Genomic DNA, 15,478 nt, shown 5'->3' with positions numbered 1-15,478 from the left:
AGATCGTGCCATTGCACTCCAGCATGGGCAACAGAGCGAGACTCTGTCAAAAGAAAAAAGGAAATAAAAAAGAATGAATGTTAATTTTTGAGACATATCCATGTCCTTCCTCTTGTTAACTTTAGTCTTTCCTGGTAGGCTGAACCTTGCTCAAAGGAAGAGGAGCCTCTGATTTCCTTATTTCCTTCTATACTGCATTTACCCTTGCTGCCCTGTGCAGTACTCTGCATGTAGTAGGTACTAATGTGCTGATTACCTGTTCTCCTATGTTCTCTGTGTGGCTTTCCTCTACTTGTTCCCTCCCTAGAACTCTCTGCAGTGTCTGAGCTCCTACAGCACAGGCTGCCCCAGATAAGCAGCAGGAGCCCTGAAAGCCTTGCCTTCCTGTCTGATCGCCAGTACATGGAGGGAGCTGTTCGCCAGAGACAGTACTGCATCCTGCTACTCTTCTACTTGGCCTACATCCACGAGGACAGGTCAGTGCACAAAAGTGATGGCTGGTGGTGGGTCTTGGGACATTCATCAGCAGTTCAGTTCAGTATTCACAGAGGCATCCCTCCAAGCCTGATGCTGGGCATGGGCAACAGAGTGATACTCTGTCTCAAAAAATAAATAAGTTAATAAATTAATAATAATAATTTTTTGGCCGGGTGCGGTGACTTACACCTGTAATCCCAGCACTTTGGGAGGCCGAGGTAGGTGGATCACCTGAGTTCAGGAGTTCAAGACCAACCTGACCACCATGGTGAAACCCTGTCTCTACTAAAAATACAAAATTAGCCAGACATGGTGGCGAGCATCTGTAATCCCAACTATTCAGGAGGCTGAAGCAGGAGAATCACTTGAACTTGGGAGGCAGAGGTTGCAGTGAGCTGATATTTCGCCATTGCTCTCCAGCCTGGGTGACAGAGTGAGACTCAGTCTTAAAAAAAAAAAAAAATTATTGAGGTAAAAATTATTGAGGTAAAATTTACACAACATAAGCTTGACCATTTTAAAGTGAACAATTCAGTGGTATTTAGTATTAATTTAAAATGTGCAACCACCACCTTCATCTAGTTCTAGAACATTTCCATCACTGCAAAGCTGTCACTTCCATTCCTCCTCCCTCCCCAGCTCCTGGCAACCAACAATCTGTTCTGACTCTTTGGATTTACCTATTCTGAATATTTCATATAGATGGAATCATACAAAGTGTGACTTTTTGTGTCTGGCTTCTTCCACTTAGCATAACATTTTAGAAGTCCATCCAGTGAGCATAATGTTTGTATCGTGTATCAGTACTTCATTCCTTTTATGGCTGAATAATATACCTTTGGTATATATACACCATAATTTGCTTTTATTCACCTATTGATGGACATTTGGGCTCTTTCCACCTTTTGGCTGTTGTGAATACTGCTGTTGTAAACATGTGTGTACATATATTTGTTTGAGTAGTGTTTTTAATTCTTTTTGGGTATATTCTCAATCCTCTCACCTTGGCCTCCCCAAATGCTACCATTACAGGCATGAGCCACCACACCTGACTTCCTGTTTGCTGTCTTTTCGCTTTCTTTTCTTTCTTCCTTTCCATTCCTGTCCTGTCCTGTCCTTTCCTCTTTTCCCTCCCCTCCTCTCCTCTCCCTTCACCTCCCTTCCTCTTCCCTCCCCTCCCCTACTCTACCCTCCCTTTTTCCTTACCTTCCCCTTCCCCGTTCCTCTTCCTTTCCTTTCGTATCTTGCTGTCTCACCGAGGCTAAAATGCAGTAGCACAATCATGACTCACTGCAGCCTCAACCTCCTGGGCTCTAGCAATCCTCCCATCTCAGCCTCCCAAGTAGCTGGCACTATAGGCATGCATCTCCACAAATGGCTAAATTTTTTTTTTTTTTTTTGTAGAGATGAGGTCTGACTACATTGCCTAGGCTGGTCTCGAACTCCTGGCCTCAAGCAATTCTCCCACCTCAGCCTCCCAGAGTGCTAAGACTCTAGGCATGAGCCATCACACCTGGCCCTTTTCACTTTCTTAGCGGTATCTTTTGAAGCACAAATGTTTTTAATTTTGATGACCTCTAATTTATCTATTTTTTCTTTTGTCATTTATGCTTTTGGTGTTATATCTGTTAAATACACCACTGTTTAATGATAAATACAAGAAGAGAGGGGTGGAGTAGCTGCCAAAGCAGGGCCTTCTGAACCCCAGCAGTAGCACCCTTTTCTTTAACAGTGCTGGTCCAGCTGGCAGATAGCTCACCTCCCAAGTGTGAATGAGGAGTATTTGGCCCCTAACAAGGCATTGTTTTATGCCTTGAGTCTGCACAAGGCATAGAAAAATGCGATGTATGTGTATGGCAATGCTTTGTAAGTATGTATAGCACACTGTTTGTGTAAGATGTCATTAGGCTGTGGGCATGCTGGGGCAGGACAGTGGGCTGAGGAAGGATGTGGCCAGGCAGGATAGAAGAGCCCAGTGGCCTGCCAGCTCTGCCTTTCTCACTCAGGCTTTTCTTGGTTGACAGGTTTGTCTCAGAGGCAGAATTATTTGAAGCTGTGCAAAGCTTCCTCCTGTCTCTGCAGGACCAGGGTGAGCGCCCCCCACTGGTGGTCTTCAAAGCCTCCATTTATCTGCTTGCAATCTGCCAGGACAAAGACAATACACTACGTGAGGTATGGACCACAATGCCTGGACTCCTCCTCCTCCTGTACCTCTTTACATTAGAGTTCCCTGAGAGACCATGATGATGATAGTGTATAGACAAGCACGTGGTAGAGAGAGACAAAGTGGAGGTGTTAGAGAGTGGAGAGGAGTAGGATGCAGACTCATACAGAGCCTGTATAATTTACCTAATTCTTTCAGCAGTCCTGGGAGGAAGAGATTATTATTTGCATTCTACAGATAAGAAAATCAGGACTGAGGCTGGCCACGGTGGCTCATGCCTATAATCCCAGCACTTTGGGAGGCTGAGGTCGGGAGTGCAATGGTGTAATATCGGCTCACTGCAACCTCCGCCTCCTGGGTTCAAGCAATTCTCCTGCCTCAGCCAGGAGTTCAAGACCAGCCTGGGCAACATAGTAAGACCTTGTCTCTACAAAATACTAAAAATTGAAAAAAAAAAACAAAACAAAACTCTTTAGTCACCTTTGGAGGATGCTATGCAACAAACTCATGTTTTTGAAAACTGGTAACCAAAGGAAAAGAATCAAGCATTTCACCTATGTTTCCTATGTAATCTAACCCTTCAGAGTAACTGAATAGTTAATGAGGGGAAGTTTCCCCTTCTGGTTTGTTTGTTTGTTTGTTTGTTTGTTTTTGAGACAGAGTCTCGCTCTGTCGCCCAGGCTGGAGTGCATTGGTGCGATCTCTGCTCACCACAAGCTCTGCCTCCTGGGTTCACGCCATTCTCCTGCCTCAGCCTCCTGAGTAGCTGGGACTACATGCGCCCGCCACCATGCCTGGCTAATTTTTTGTATTTTCAGTAGAGACGGGGTTTTATTGTGTTAGCCAGGATGGTCTCCATCTCCTGACCTTGTGATCCGCCAGCCTCGGCCTCCCAAAGTGTTGGGATTACAGGCGTGAGCCACCATGCCCAGCCAGGAGTTTCCTTTTATACAAGTGTTTAAGTTAATAAACAGAGAATGACAGAACTAGAATATTATTGTTTTGTAATCCCTAATTAATTAGTGGATCTAGGCAGTGATCACCAGTGGCTGCTACTATCACAAAGAGAAAGACAACAGGACATTGTGTGCCCAGGTGTGTCTTACTTGAAAACCCATTCACTTCCACTATGCCTTTCTGTTTCCATTCAAATTAAACCAGGTCTACTCGCATCACATTTGCCTCAACAGTAATCAAAAAGAGGCAAAATTAATAGTCAATGAAGGAATAGTATCTTTAGCTTTAGGCTGAAGGGTCCACACTAAGGAACAGAAGCAATATTCTGTGACATAGGTGAGAGGTTCAGTGATGAATCAGACATGGCCCTTGATCCCAGGAGTTTATAAAGAATCTGGAGAGAGAAAACTTGTCCACATACAACCACCATGAAAGTGATCCAATAGCCTGACTAACAATGATCTGAGTCCCAGCAATCCACTTTCTTTGATAAACTGTTACCAGAAGGAGATACCAATCCCTCAGAGCTCTTTGCTCCTATACCAACCAGAGGTGGTACTAAGGAATGAGCCTTAGGAGTCAGTCAAGTCTGAGCTGGAGTCCTGACTCCCCCATCAGTTAACTGTGTGATCTACAGAAAGTTACTTGAACTTCAGTCTTGATTTTTTTTTTCAGAATACTAATAATTTTCATGACCTGAGAAGCCTTTGCTTCTAAACGAAAAGTTCTCTAACAATTGAATAACCAAGAGTCTTGCTCTTGTTTCCCAGGCTGGAGTGCAGTGGCACCATCTCGGCTCACTGCAACCTCCGCCTCCCGGGTTCAAGCAATTCTCCTGCCTCAGCCTTCTGAGTAGCTGGGATTACAGTGGGATTGCAGGCATGTGCCACTACGCCCAGCTAATTGTTGTATTTTTAGTAGAGACGGGTTTTCACCATGTTGGTCAGGCTGGTCTCGAACTCCTGACCTCAGGCAATCCATGTGCCTTAGGCTTTCAAAGTGCTGGGATTACAGGCATGAGCCACCGTGCCCGGCCCAAAAATTTTTAAAAATTGGCCAGGCATGGTGGTGCGCACCTGTGGTCCCAGCTACTGGGAAGGCTGAGGCGGGAGGATTACTTGAGCCCAAGAGGTCGAGGCTGCTGTGAGCCACGTTCATGCCACTGCACTCCAGCCTGGGTGACAAGAGTAGGACCTTGTCTCAAAAAATAAGATAAAATTTAATGTAAATATATAAAGGGCAACATACAATCACAGCTTGATTTGTCTAGTCAATTTTATTTTGATATAATTGCACCTTACAAAAAATTACAAGAATAGTTCAAAGATATCGATTAGCCAGATTCACCAATGTTTATTTTTATCTCATTTGCATTCTCTCTTTTCCCATCCCCACCCCCATATTCTTTTTTTCTGAACCACTTGAAAATAATTTTCAGATAGTCATTTTATTCATAAATCCTTCAATGTGTATTTCCTAAGAATTAGGACTTTCTCTTTTACATAATCAGAGTACAGTGATCAAAAGCAAGAAATTTAACATTGTATATAATACTATGTAATCCATAGTAGTCAATAGTCAAATTTCACTATTTATACCAAAATGTTCTACTTTTTTTTTTTTTTTTTGAGATGAAGTCTTGTTCTGTCGCCAGGCTAGAGTGCAGTGGCGTGATCTCGGCTCACTGCAACCTCCACCTCTCGGGTTCAAGTGATTCTCCTGCCTCAGCCTCCTGAGTAGCTAGGATTATAGGAGCCTGCCACCATGCCCAGCTAATTTTTTACATTTTTAGTAGATGCAGGGTTTTACCATGTTGACCAGGCTGGTCTTGAACTCCTGATCTCAGGTGATCCACCCGCTTCGGCCTCCCAAAGTGCTGGGATTACAGGTGTGAGCCACCGCGCCTGGCCCAAAATGTTCTTTATAGCTATTCATTTTCTAGTCCAAGATTCAATATAGAATTATACATTACATTAGGGTGTCATGTGTCCCACTTTAGTTTTTTTTTTTTTGGTCTTTGAACAGCTTCTTACCTTTTTTGTTTTACGACTTCATGACATTGACATGTTTTAAGATTACAGAATAGTTATTTTGTAGACTGTTCGTCACTTTGGATTTTTCTGATATGTCTTCATTATTAGGTTTAGGTTGTACATTTTGGACAAGAATACCACACAAGTGATATTGTGTCTTTAGGAGGCATATGATGATGGTTTTTCCCATTATTGGTAATGTTTTTGGTGATTAATTGATGTGTTAGATTTCTTCAGTATAAAGTTACTATTTTTTTGGCCACATGCAGTGATTCATGCCTATAATCCCAGCACTTTGGGGGGCCAAGGTGGGAGGATTGCTTGAGGCCAGGTATTTGAGATCAGCATGGGCAACAAAGGGAGAGCCTTTCTCTACCAAAAAAAAAAAAAAAATTAAGTTACCATTTATCTCCTTGTAACTAATAAGTATCTAGTAGGAAGATACTTTGAGGCTATGTATATATTCTGCTCCTCATCAAACTTTCTCCTAGTTTTAGCATCCATTGATGATTGCGGGCTGAATGAAGATTACAAAACAGTGATTTTTCTGATACAATTTCTCTCTCTCTATATATATATATATACACACACACACATACATTTGTTTTTTAGACAGAGTTTTGCCCTGTCGCCCAAGCTGGAGTGCAGTGGCGCAATCTCGGCTCACTGCAACCTCTGCCTCAGGTTCAAGCAATTATCCTGCCTCAGCCCCCCAAGTAGCTGGGATTATAGGTGCCTGCCACCATGCCTGGCTAATTTTTGTGTTTTTAGTAGAGACAGGGTTTCACCATGTTGGCCAGGCTGGTCTTGAACTCCTGACCTCATGATCCACTCGCCTCAGCCTCCCAAAGTGCTGGGATTACAGGCGTGAGCCACCATGCCTGGCTTACAATTCCTTCTATATTTTTTAGTTAGAATTCTACTGTATGGATGTTTTCTTTCTTTTTATTTGTTTATTCATTTTACTCAATATTATTATTATTTTTCGAGACAGGGTCTTACTTTGTCACCCAGACTGGAGTGCAGTGGTGTGATCACAACTCCTTGCAGCCTTGACCTCCTGAGCTCAAGCAATACTCCCACCTCAGCTTCCTGAGTAGCTGGTACCATAGGCATACACCACCATGCCTGGTTAATTTTTTTTTTTCTGTAGAGACGGGCTGGTCTCAAACTCCTGGACTCAGGCAATTCCCCTGCCTCAGCCTCCGAAATTGCTAGGATTACAGGTGTGGGCCGCTGCTCCTCTCTCTAGTATTATTTTTGAGAATTACTCATGTAGATTAATGTTGCCCTAGTTCATCAGGAAGTTGTTCTGATTAGAGTGAAAAGAAAGGTTAGGAGGGAGGTGAAAGAGAGTTTAGAAGGCCAAACAGGGACCATCAAGCTACTGGAGGCAGGGAAGCTCTTTGTTCTGGGCAGCTGGTAAAGCTAAAGAGGTATGGGTAGAGGAGCACCCTTCATGGTCACTGAGGTCCTTGGTAAGCAATGGGACTGCCTAGGTGGGGTGGTGCTGCAAGGGACACCTTGCCTCCTTTCCTTTGCTTCTGTCTCTGATGTTACCTTCTCTGTGTGGTATCTTCTATGAGAAGGCTTCCTTGGTGCCATTTACCTGTGAATGCCCTCTGTGTAGAAGCAGGGTAACCTTGTATACCCGCATTGTGCAGAAAGGCAGGACTCTTGGGTTCACATTCTGGTTCTGTTGTTAATGTTCTGGGCCTTCCTGGAGAGATCTCCTTCCCTTTCTGGGTCTTGGGCAGAGTTATCTCTGAGACCCTTTCTGATTCTCATGGTCTTTGAGCCTTTGTGGAAGCAGTGGAGGAGATACACACTGATGTGTGTTGAGGTATGTGTCTGAGGATCCCCAATAGCCGGAGTGTGGGTGACTCTGTGGGGATGGATATTTCAGAGTGTCCGGCCCTCTGAAGCTCTTATGCCTAGAAGCTCTTCCTTTTCAGCAACTTCATTCCAGTTTGATCAGCATTTCATAAGCTGTTGAACACAACTCTATGCCCATGATTTTTTATTTGCTTCTCAATGTTTCAGCAGCTCAACCAATGTGGATTGACCACTTGACATGAACTAGGTACCATGTGGGGCCCTGTCAGGTCTGAAATGAATCAAACAAGTTCCTTGCCCTCAGAGAACACAAGTTTGTCAGGAGAGACAAAAAGATCTCCTATGGGGCAGGCAGCTACAGTAATGATGCTCTCCTGGAGCTGGAGGACTGGCCAAGAAGCAGCAAAGCACAAGGGGAAAGATTGTGTCTGATTATACAGCATCAGGAGAGGCTTTGTGGAGGAGATGGAGGAGGTGAAGGGAGAACCTTGAAGCTGAGAGCAGAGTATGATTTAATGTACAGAAGTGGGAAGATGCCCAATCTATCCATTCAAGGAAGGAAGCCTAGCTTAATGTGCCTTAGCTGAGTCATATGGGAGGTAGAATAGAGAGGAGCTGAAAAGGTAGACTTAAGTCTTTATTAAAATACTTGAAAATGAAATTAGGCCGGGTGCAGTTGCTCATGCCTGTAATCCTAGCACTTTGAGAGGCCGAGGCAGGCGGATTGACTGAGCTTAGGAGTTTTAGACCAGCCTGGGCAACGTGGTGAAACCCTGTCTCTACTAAAATACAAAAAATTAGCCGGGCATGGCAGCATGTGCCTGTAGTCCCAGCTACTTGGGAGGCTGAGGCAGGAGAATTGCTTGAACCCGGGAGGCGGAGGTTGCAGTGAGCTGTGAGCTGAAATTGTGGCACTGCATTCCAGCATGGGTGACACAGTGAGACTCTGTCTCCAAAAAAAAAAAAAGAAAGAAAGAAAATGAAATTAAGGGAGCAATTCCATTTACAATAGCATCAAGACATTAAATACTTGGGAATATAACTTAACAAAGTATAAGGACTTTGTATTAGTTCTCGCATTGTTATAAAGAACTACTAGAGACTGAGTAATTTATAAAGAAAAGAGATTTATGTGACTCACAGTTTCACAGGCTGTACAGGAAGCATGGCTGAGGAAGTCTCAGGAATCTTAATCATGGCAGAAGGCAAAGGGGAAGCCGCCACATTTTATATGGCTGGAGAAGGAGGAAGAGAGTGAAGGGGGAGGTGCTACAAACTTTAAAACAATCAGGTCTCATGAGAATTCACTCAGTATTACAAGAACAGCAAGGGGGAAGTCCACCCCCATGATCCAGTCACCTCCCACCAGGCTCTTCCTCCAACATTGAGGATTATAATTTGGACATGAGATTTGGGCAGAGACACAAATCCAAATCATATAAACTTATATAGTGAAAATTTCAAAACATTACTGTTTTTCTCTAGTTTTTTTTTTTTTTAATTAAAAATCTAAATTAACAGATTGCATTCATGAATTGGAAGACTTAATAGTGTTAAGATGGCAGTGCTCTCCAAATTGATCAATAGATTCAATGCAATCTGTATCAAAATCCCAGCTGTACTTTTTTGCAAAAATGAACAAGCTGAACCTAAAATTCATATGGAAATGCAAAATAGTCAAAACAATCTTAAAAAAGAAGAACAAATTTGGAAGACTCATACCTTTTTTATTTTGGAACTTACCAAAAAACTATAGTAATCAGGATAGTGTGGTACTGACATATAGGGGTAGACATATAGATCAATGGAATAGAATTGAGAGTCCAGAAATAAACCTATATATTTATGGTCAAATTTTGATGAGGATGCCAGGATAATTCAATGGGGAAAGATTTGTCTTTTCAGAAAATTTCCAGGAACAACTAGACATATATATGCAAAAGAATGAAGTTGGACTCTTAACTCATACTGTACACAAAAATGAACTCACAATGAATGAAAGACCTAAATGAGCCGAAACTGTAAAACTCATATAATAGCATACTAAGGAATTTTTTTTTTTTTTTTTTTTTTTGAGAAGGAGTTTCACTCTTGTTGCCCAGGCTGGAGTGCAATGGCGCAACCTTGACTCACCACAACCTCCGCCTCCCAGGTTCAAGCGATTCTCCTGCCTCAGCCTCTCAAGTAGCTGGGATTACAGGCATGTGCCAATATGCCCTGCTAATTTTGTATTTTTAGTAGAGACGGGGTTTCTCCATGTTGGCCAGGCTGGTCTCAAACTCCCGATCTCGGGTGATCCGCCCACCTCGGCCTCCCAAAGTGCTGGGATTACAGGCATGAGCCCCTGTGCCCAGCCTCATACTAGGAAATTTGAACATTGTTATATGTGCAATGGGAAGAGGTAGGTTTGTGAGAAGTAAGAAATTATTCAACAAGGCGGGGCATGGTGGCTCACACCTGTAATCCCAGCACTTTAGGAGGCCACGGCTGGTGGATCACCTGAGGTCAGGGTTCGAAACCAGCCTGACCAACATGGAGAAACCCCATCTCTACTAAAAATACAGAATTAGCTGGGCATGGTGGCACATGCCTGTAATCCCAGCTACTCAGGAGGCTGAGGCAGGAGAATCACTTGAACCCAGGAGGCAGAGATTGCAGTGAGCTGAGATCATGCCATTGTACTCCAGCCTGGGCAATAAGAGCAAAACTCTGTCTCAAAAAAAAAAAAAGAAAAGAAAAAGAAATTATTCAACATATCTCCCCTTCACCCCTTCTGTGCCAGGCCCTATAGTAAGTGCACAGATTAATCTGTCACAGTCCTACCCTCAAGCAGCTTTCAGTCTAGTGTGGGAGGTAGACATGCACACTGACAATTACAACCCACTGTGGTACCATCATCAAGCTGGGTTTGTTGACCTCAGCACTATTAACATTTTGCACAGATCATTCTTCTTTTGGGATAGGCTTTCCTGGCATTGTAGGATATTTAGCAGCATCCCCACTCTTTCCCCACTAGATCCTAATAGCATTCCCCCAATCAAGGAAGTAAAAAATGTCTCCAGACTTTATCAAATGGCCCATGGGAGCAAAATGACCCCTAGTTGAGAACTTCTGTTATAAGGTAAGTACAGTGGTATTTTCTCACTAGAGTGCCTTGGGATGAGCTAGCCAAGGTGTCCTGGAATACTGAGATGCCAGTACATTTTTCCTAGTCATCTCTTGGCCATGTTGGGGTCTCTTGGGTCCTCTGCACGGTGTATTTACCTCCTTTCTTTGTTTTGCCTCTAGACTATGGTCAGTGCAGTCAGAAAATTCCTAGAAGGCATCCCAGACCTGCAGCTAGTCTATACCCACCATCCGCTCCTGCTCAGGTTCTTTCTGTTGTATCCAGAGCTCATGAGTAGGTATGGGTACCGTGTCCTGGAACTTTGGTTCTCCTGGGAAGAGAGCAGCTGTGAGGAACTGGATGATGTCACCTCTGCTGGGCAGCCCGCCCTTCCTACCAGCTTAGCAGTCCTGTTCCAGTTGCTCAGAAGCATCCCCAGCATCCTGCTTATCTTGCTGGTAGGCAACCACTCATTCATTTCTACATTCAGAAATGGTGGGCCTTCTCTCTGAGAGCCAGTTTACTGACATCAGGAGGCACCCACATCTGCTTCAGCCCCGCTCTGGACTTATCACTGTCTACATGTGAGTTGGGCGGGGGGTCTTTTCTACTTGTAGATGCCTGGTTTCTATAAATCCATACTCTCCTAAGTCTAATGGAAGTCTACCAACTGAGACATGTATGTCTCTCTTCCCCCCAGGGGATGACACTATAAAATGCAGATCTTAGTCACTATCCCCTCTCACCTCCCTGTCATCTCTCAAGCAGATTCTGCTGACACAAGGTTTAATGTCAAAGGAAGCCCATGGGGCATGTAGATGGAGATTTCTGATGGCAGAGGGACTCCTCCTCTTTTTTGCCATGACTCACATGATAATATTATATGTGCATTACTTGCTCAGGCATACCTAGAATTGTCAGATGCCCCAATACTTTTTTTTTCTGGAGACAGAGTCTCACCCTGTTGCCCAGGGTGAAGTGCAGTGGCATGATCTGGGCTCACTGCAACCTCCACCTCCTGGGTTCACACAGTTCTCCTGCCTCAGCCTCCCGAGTAGCTGGGACTACAGGCACACACCACCACACCCGGCTAATTTTTTTTTTTTTTTTTTTTTTTGTATTTTAGTAGAGATGGGGTTTCACTGTGTTGCCCAGGCTGTCAGTACTTTTAAATGAAGTACATTACTGAAATTCCCATCAGGAATTAGATGGGTTAATTAGATTAGATAAGGTTAACTGCCTAGTGGCTGGCTTTAACTCAGCTTTTTTTCCTTCTACTCAAGAAAGCACATTGAACAACAAATTAGATACCAAGGAGAGTAGCAGGGAACAGAACTAAGATACTAGGTTTTCTTCACCAGATGAAATATTTGGGGTCAGTTCCTCACACATAGTAGGTATTTATAAATTATGACCCATTGAATTATGGGTCTGGACAGATCTAAGTCTGTCTAGGGATAGTAGTGACAATACAGTCATGCATCACTTAATGATGGGGATACATTTTTAGAAACACGGTGTTAGATGATTTTGTCGTTGTGCCAACATCATGGAGTATACTTACACACATCTAAATGGTCTAGCCTACTACATTTAGGTCTATGGGATGACCTGTTACTCCTAGGCTATAATCCTATATAACATGTTACTGTACTGAATATTGTAGACAAATGTAACACAGTGGCATTTGTATATCTAAACATAGAAAACATATAACATGACTATGTCTTATTTTTTTCTTTCTTTCTTTCTTTCTTTTTTTTTCTTGCTCTGTTGCCCAGGCTGGAGTGCAGTGGCAGGATCATGGCTCACTGCAGTGTCAATCTCCTGGTTTCAAGTGATCCTCCTGCCTCAGCCTCCCAAGTAACAAGAATTGACTGGGTGCTGCACCTCATACCTGTAATTCTAGTACTTTGGGAGGCCGAGCTGGGTGAATCACCTGAGGTCAGGAGTTCAAGACCAAGTAGCTACAGGCATGTGCTACCGTGTCTGGCTAACTTTTATATTTTTTGTAGAAACAGTGTTTTGTCATGTTGCCCAAGCTGGTCTCAAATTCCTGGCCTCCAGTGATCCTCCCACCATGGCCTCCCAAAGTGTTGGGATTACAGGCATAAACGACTGTGCCTGCCATTTTTTTCTTTTTAAATACATGAAACATAGGCTTAGAGAGATTTGCCCATGGTCACAAGAGTTGGTAATCAAAATATTAAAACCCAGATTTTGACTCCCTATCTATCAGTTATTGTGTCTGAGGCTCTCTTTTTACTCAGTCTATTTATTTCCCTGGGTTATCTCATTCACACCCATGGCTTTGTTTGCCTCCTGTATAGTGATGACTCAAATCTCTGCGCCACCCCTGACCTCTCTCCTGAGCTCAGACCCATGAAGTCAACCATCTGTTTGACATTTCTGCCTAAAATGGAGCTCATTATCTCCTCTTCCAAATTCCCTTTTTCAGCCTGGGTCTTCCTAGAATGGAGGTCCCTCACTAACTGAAAGCTGTGCTAGGCCGCTAACTTCACGGGATGTAAATATTAAAAGAAGGAAACCAAACAGAAATTGAATCTCAGGAGACCAAATACTTAGAGTCTACATCCCAGGGAAGCTGGAGTGGATGCCCCACCATTTATCCTGGTGACCCAGTCCTTGTCGTTGAATGTGCACCATCCTCTTCACCTCTCCTTTCTGGAGGTGGTGGAGGTCAGGGCAGAGAGGAGTCTTGTGCTTCACTTGGCATAGAGCTTAACAGAAAGGAGTTGCCTTCAAGTTGGGTTGTTGCATAGAGGATTAGGAAGATAGAGGCTAATCTGAACTTCAGTTTCCTCCCACAGAAAATGGAGAAAACATGAGGGTAGATGAGATAGTATGTAGGAACACTCTTGATTTGCTTCACATAGTGGGCTGTCATTCACTAATCATTGACTGTGCCTCTGAACCAGATAAAGTTAATCTCGGAGAAGCTAATTGAATTGCCCAAGGTCATATAGTTAATAAGGGTCATGGCTATGACTGGAGCCCAAAGTGAGTAAGTTTTTCACTAACTTAGACCCTAGAGACATCAATGGTAAAAAAGAACAACAGGGAGACCGGGCGTGGTGGCTCACGCCTGTAATCCCAGCACTTTGGGAGGCTGAGGCGGGTGGATCACAAGGTCAGGAGTTAGAGACCAGCCTGGTCAACAACGCACAATTTAGTAGCCCGTCTCTACTAAAAATACAAACAATTAGCTGGGCATGGTGGTGGGCGCCTGTAGTCCCAGCCACTCGGGAGGCTGAGGCAGAAGAATCGCTTGAACCTGGGAGGCGGAGGTTGCAGTGAACCAAGATCGAGCCACTACACTCCAGCCTGGGCAACAGAGCTAGACGTCATCTCCCAAAAAAAAAAAAAAAAAAAAAGAACAGTAGGGAACAACTTTATTGTCTGTTCATATATATAATTCTTACCATTTCTCCCCAGCTTCTAGCCACAGGAAGGAAAAAGAGTCTAAAAATTTGTGTTGATAACCAATTTCTATTTTTGATATGGGTAATTAACAGCTAAAAACAAAGCTGTTAATTGCTACTCTTATCAATGGATGGTCTTTCATGTAGCTTGTTTAGATGTGAAGGGACAATGACTCACAGAAACTCTGTTTGTTTCCTCCTTGGCCAAGTTACCCTGGTCTATCTAGTCCCAGAGAGTTCTGGACGGCAGAGACTACAGATTGGGTCATGGTTTTGCCCAGAGCCTTCCCACTGATCCATATGGTGGGGTCCACACATTCCTCTTCCTTCAGCATTCACCATAGCCACTCAAAGCTGAGTAGCCCCTTCCTTTTATACCTTTAACATTCATTAACTCAGACTTCTGAGGGACTAGCTCTGTGGCAGTGGGGCAGTGATGTGTTGGTGAAGGTGCAAGACCAGGAAACTGGTTTGACTCTGGGCTCTATGACCTTGCACAAATCATGCTCCTCCCTTCCCACCCAGCTTCAGCCTCATACTCTGTAAAGGAAAGGTATTGGAAAAAATTATCTATATTCTTTCTAGCCCTCCCATTCTGTGACCTTTTCTTTCCAGAGATGTTTTCTGAGTCCCTGAAAGGTGACAAAGATGAAGTAGACCTCATCCCTTCCCTTCATTAACTCACAGTGTAGTAGAATTTACAACTTTATTACTTTCTTGATATGTAAACTGATTAACCTGCCCCAGTTTTCTCATTTGAAAAATTGGGGTGACACCTATATGGAAGAGTTATTGTAGAGGTATAAATAATGTATAAACAAATATATAGCTACTGTATAAACACAACATAGTACCTGACACTATTAGGCCCTGAGTGGTTGTTGATATATAGTTGTTTTTCCAGCAACTGTGGAGGTTTCTAAGAGTCAAACTTAGACATGCCTGTGACCCCATCCCCTCCTTCTGCCCAGTGATCAGCACACCTGGGTTTGTCTGGCCAGATGCATTGTAGCCATATCTCTCTGTGTGTCAGGAGCTGCCCTCCCTGGAGAGAGAGTCTGTGTGACCTTGGGTTCATAACCCTCAGTCCTAACTAGCCCAGCACATTAGCCTGTCCAAAGGAATTGGCTTCTTTGAGCTAGTGGGAGCCAGGAGCTATCAGTAGGGTAGCCTCTGGTGCAGCTTCTGACTGGCTTTGTCTTTAACATATACTCATTAAAATAACTCTGAAAGCAAAATAAAAAGCAATGTCCTTTCCCATCTTCCGAGCCTAAGGCCTTTATAGCTTAGGGCAGAGATAGCCAGATGCCTTGGTAGAGAAGGGGCCTGACCTGGTCCTCACTTCCCTTACCGTGCATTGAATCTGTCCTTTTGTAAGAGGGAGGCATCCTGGAAAATAGAGCTTTGGGCTTGGAGTTAGGAAACCTGCATTCAAATTCTGTTTGTGCCACTGGCTTATATG

The 15,478-nt window shown here is 43.7% G+C and overlaps 1 protein-coding gene across 1 annotated transcript in view; it reads left to right on the top strand.

The window, feature by feature from the left end:
* MEI1 (meiotic double-stranded break formation protein 1) overlaps positions 1 to 15,478 on the top strand; it is a 97,834-nt gene that overhangs the window by 59,540 nt on the left and 22,816 nt on the right. The window contains exons 18-20 of the mRNA XM_007975927.3: positions 308 to 476; positions 2,502 to 2,649; positions 10,756 to 11,031. Coding sequence (XP_007974118.2) covers positions 308 to 476; positions 2,502 to 2,649; positions 10,756 to 11,031 — 593 coding nt within the window. The remainder of the gene's footprint in view (positions 1 to 307; positions 477 to 2,501; positions 2,650 to 10,755; positions 11,032 to 15,478) is intronic.

This window comes from Chlorocebus sabaeus, chromosome 19 (genome assembly GCF_047675955.1).
Source record: "Chlorocebus sabaeus isolate Y175 chromosome 19, mChlSab1.0.hap1, whole genome shotgun sequence".
Lineage (NCBI taxonomy): Eukaryota > Metazoa > Chordata > Mammalia > Primates > Cercopithecidae > Chlorocebus > Chlorocebus sabaeus.
Note: the sequence above shows the minus strand (reverse complement) of the source record. Positions and strands in the feature narration are given on the sequence as shown.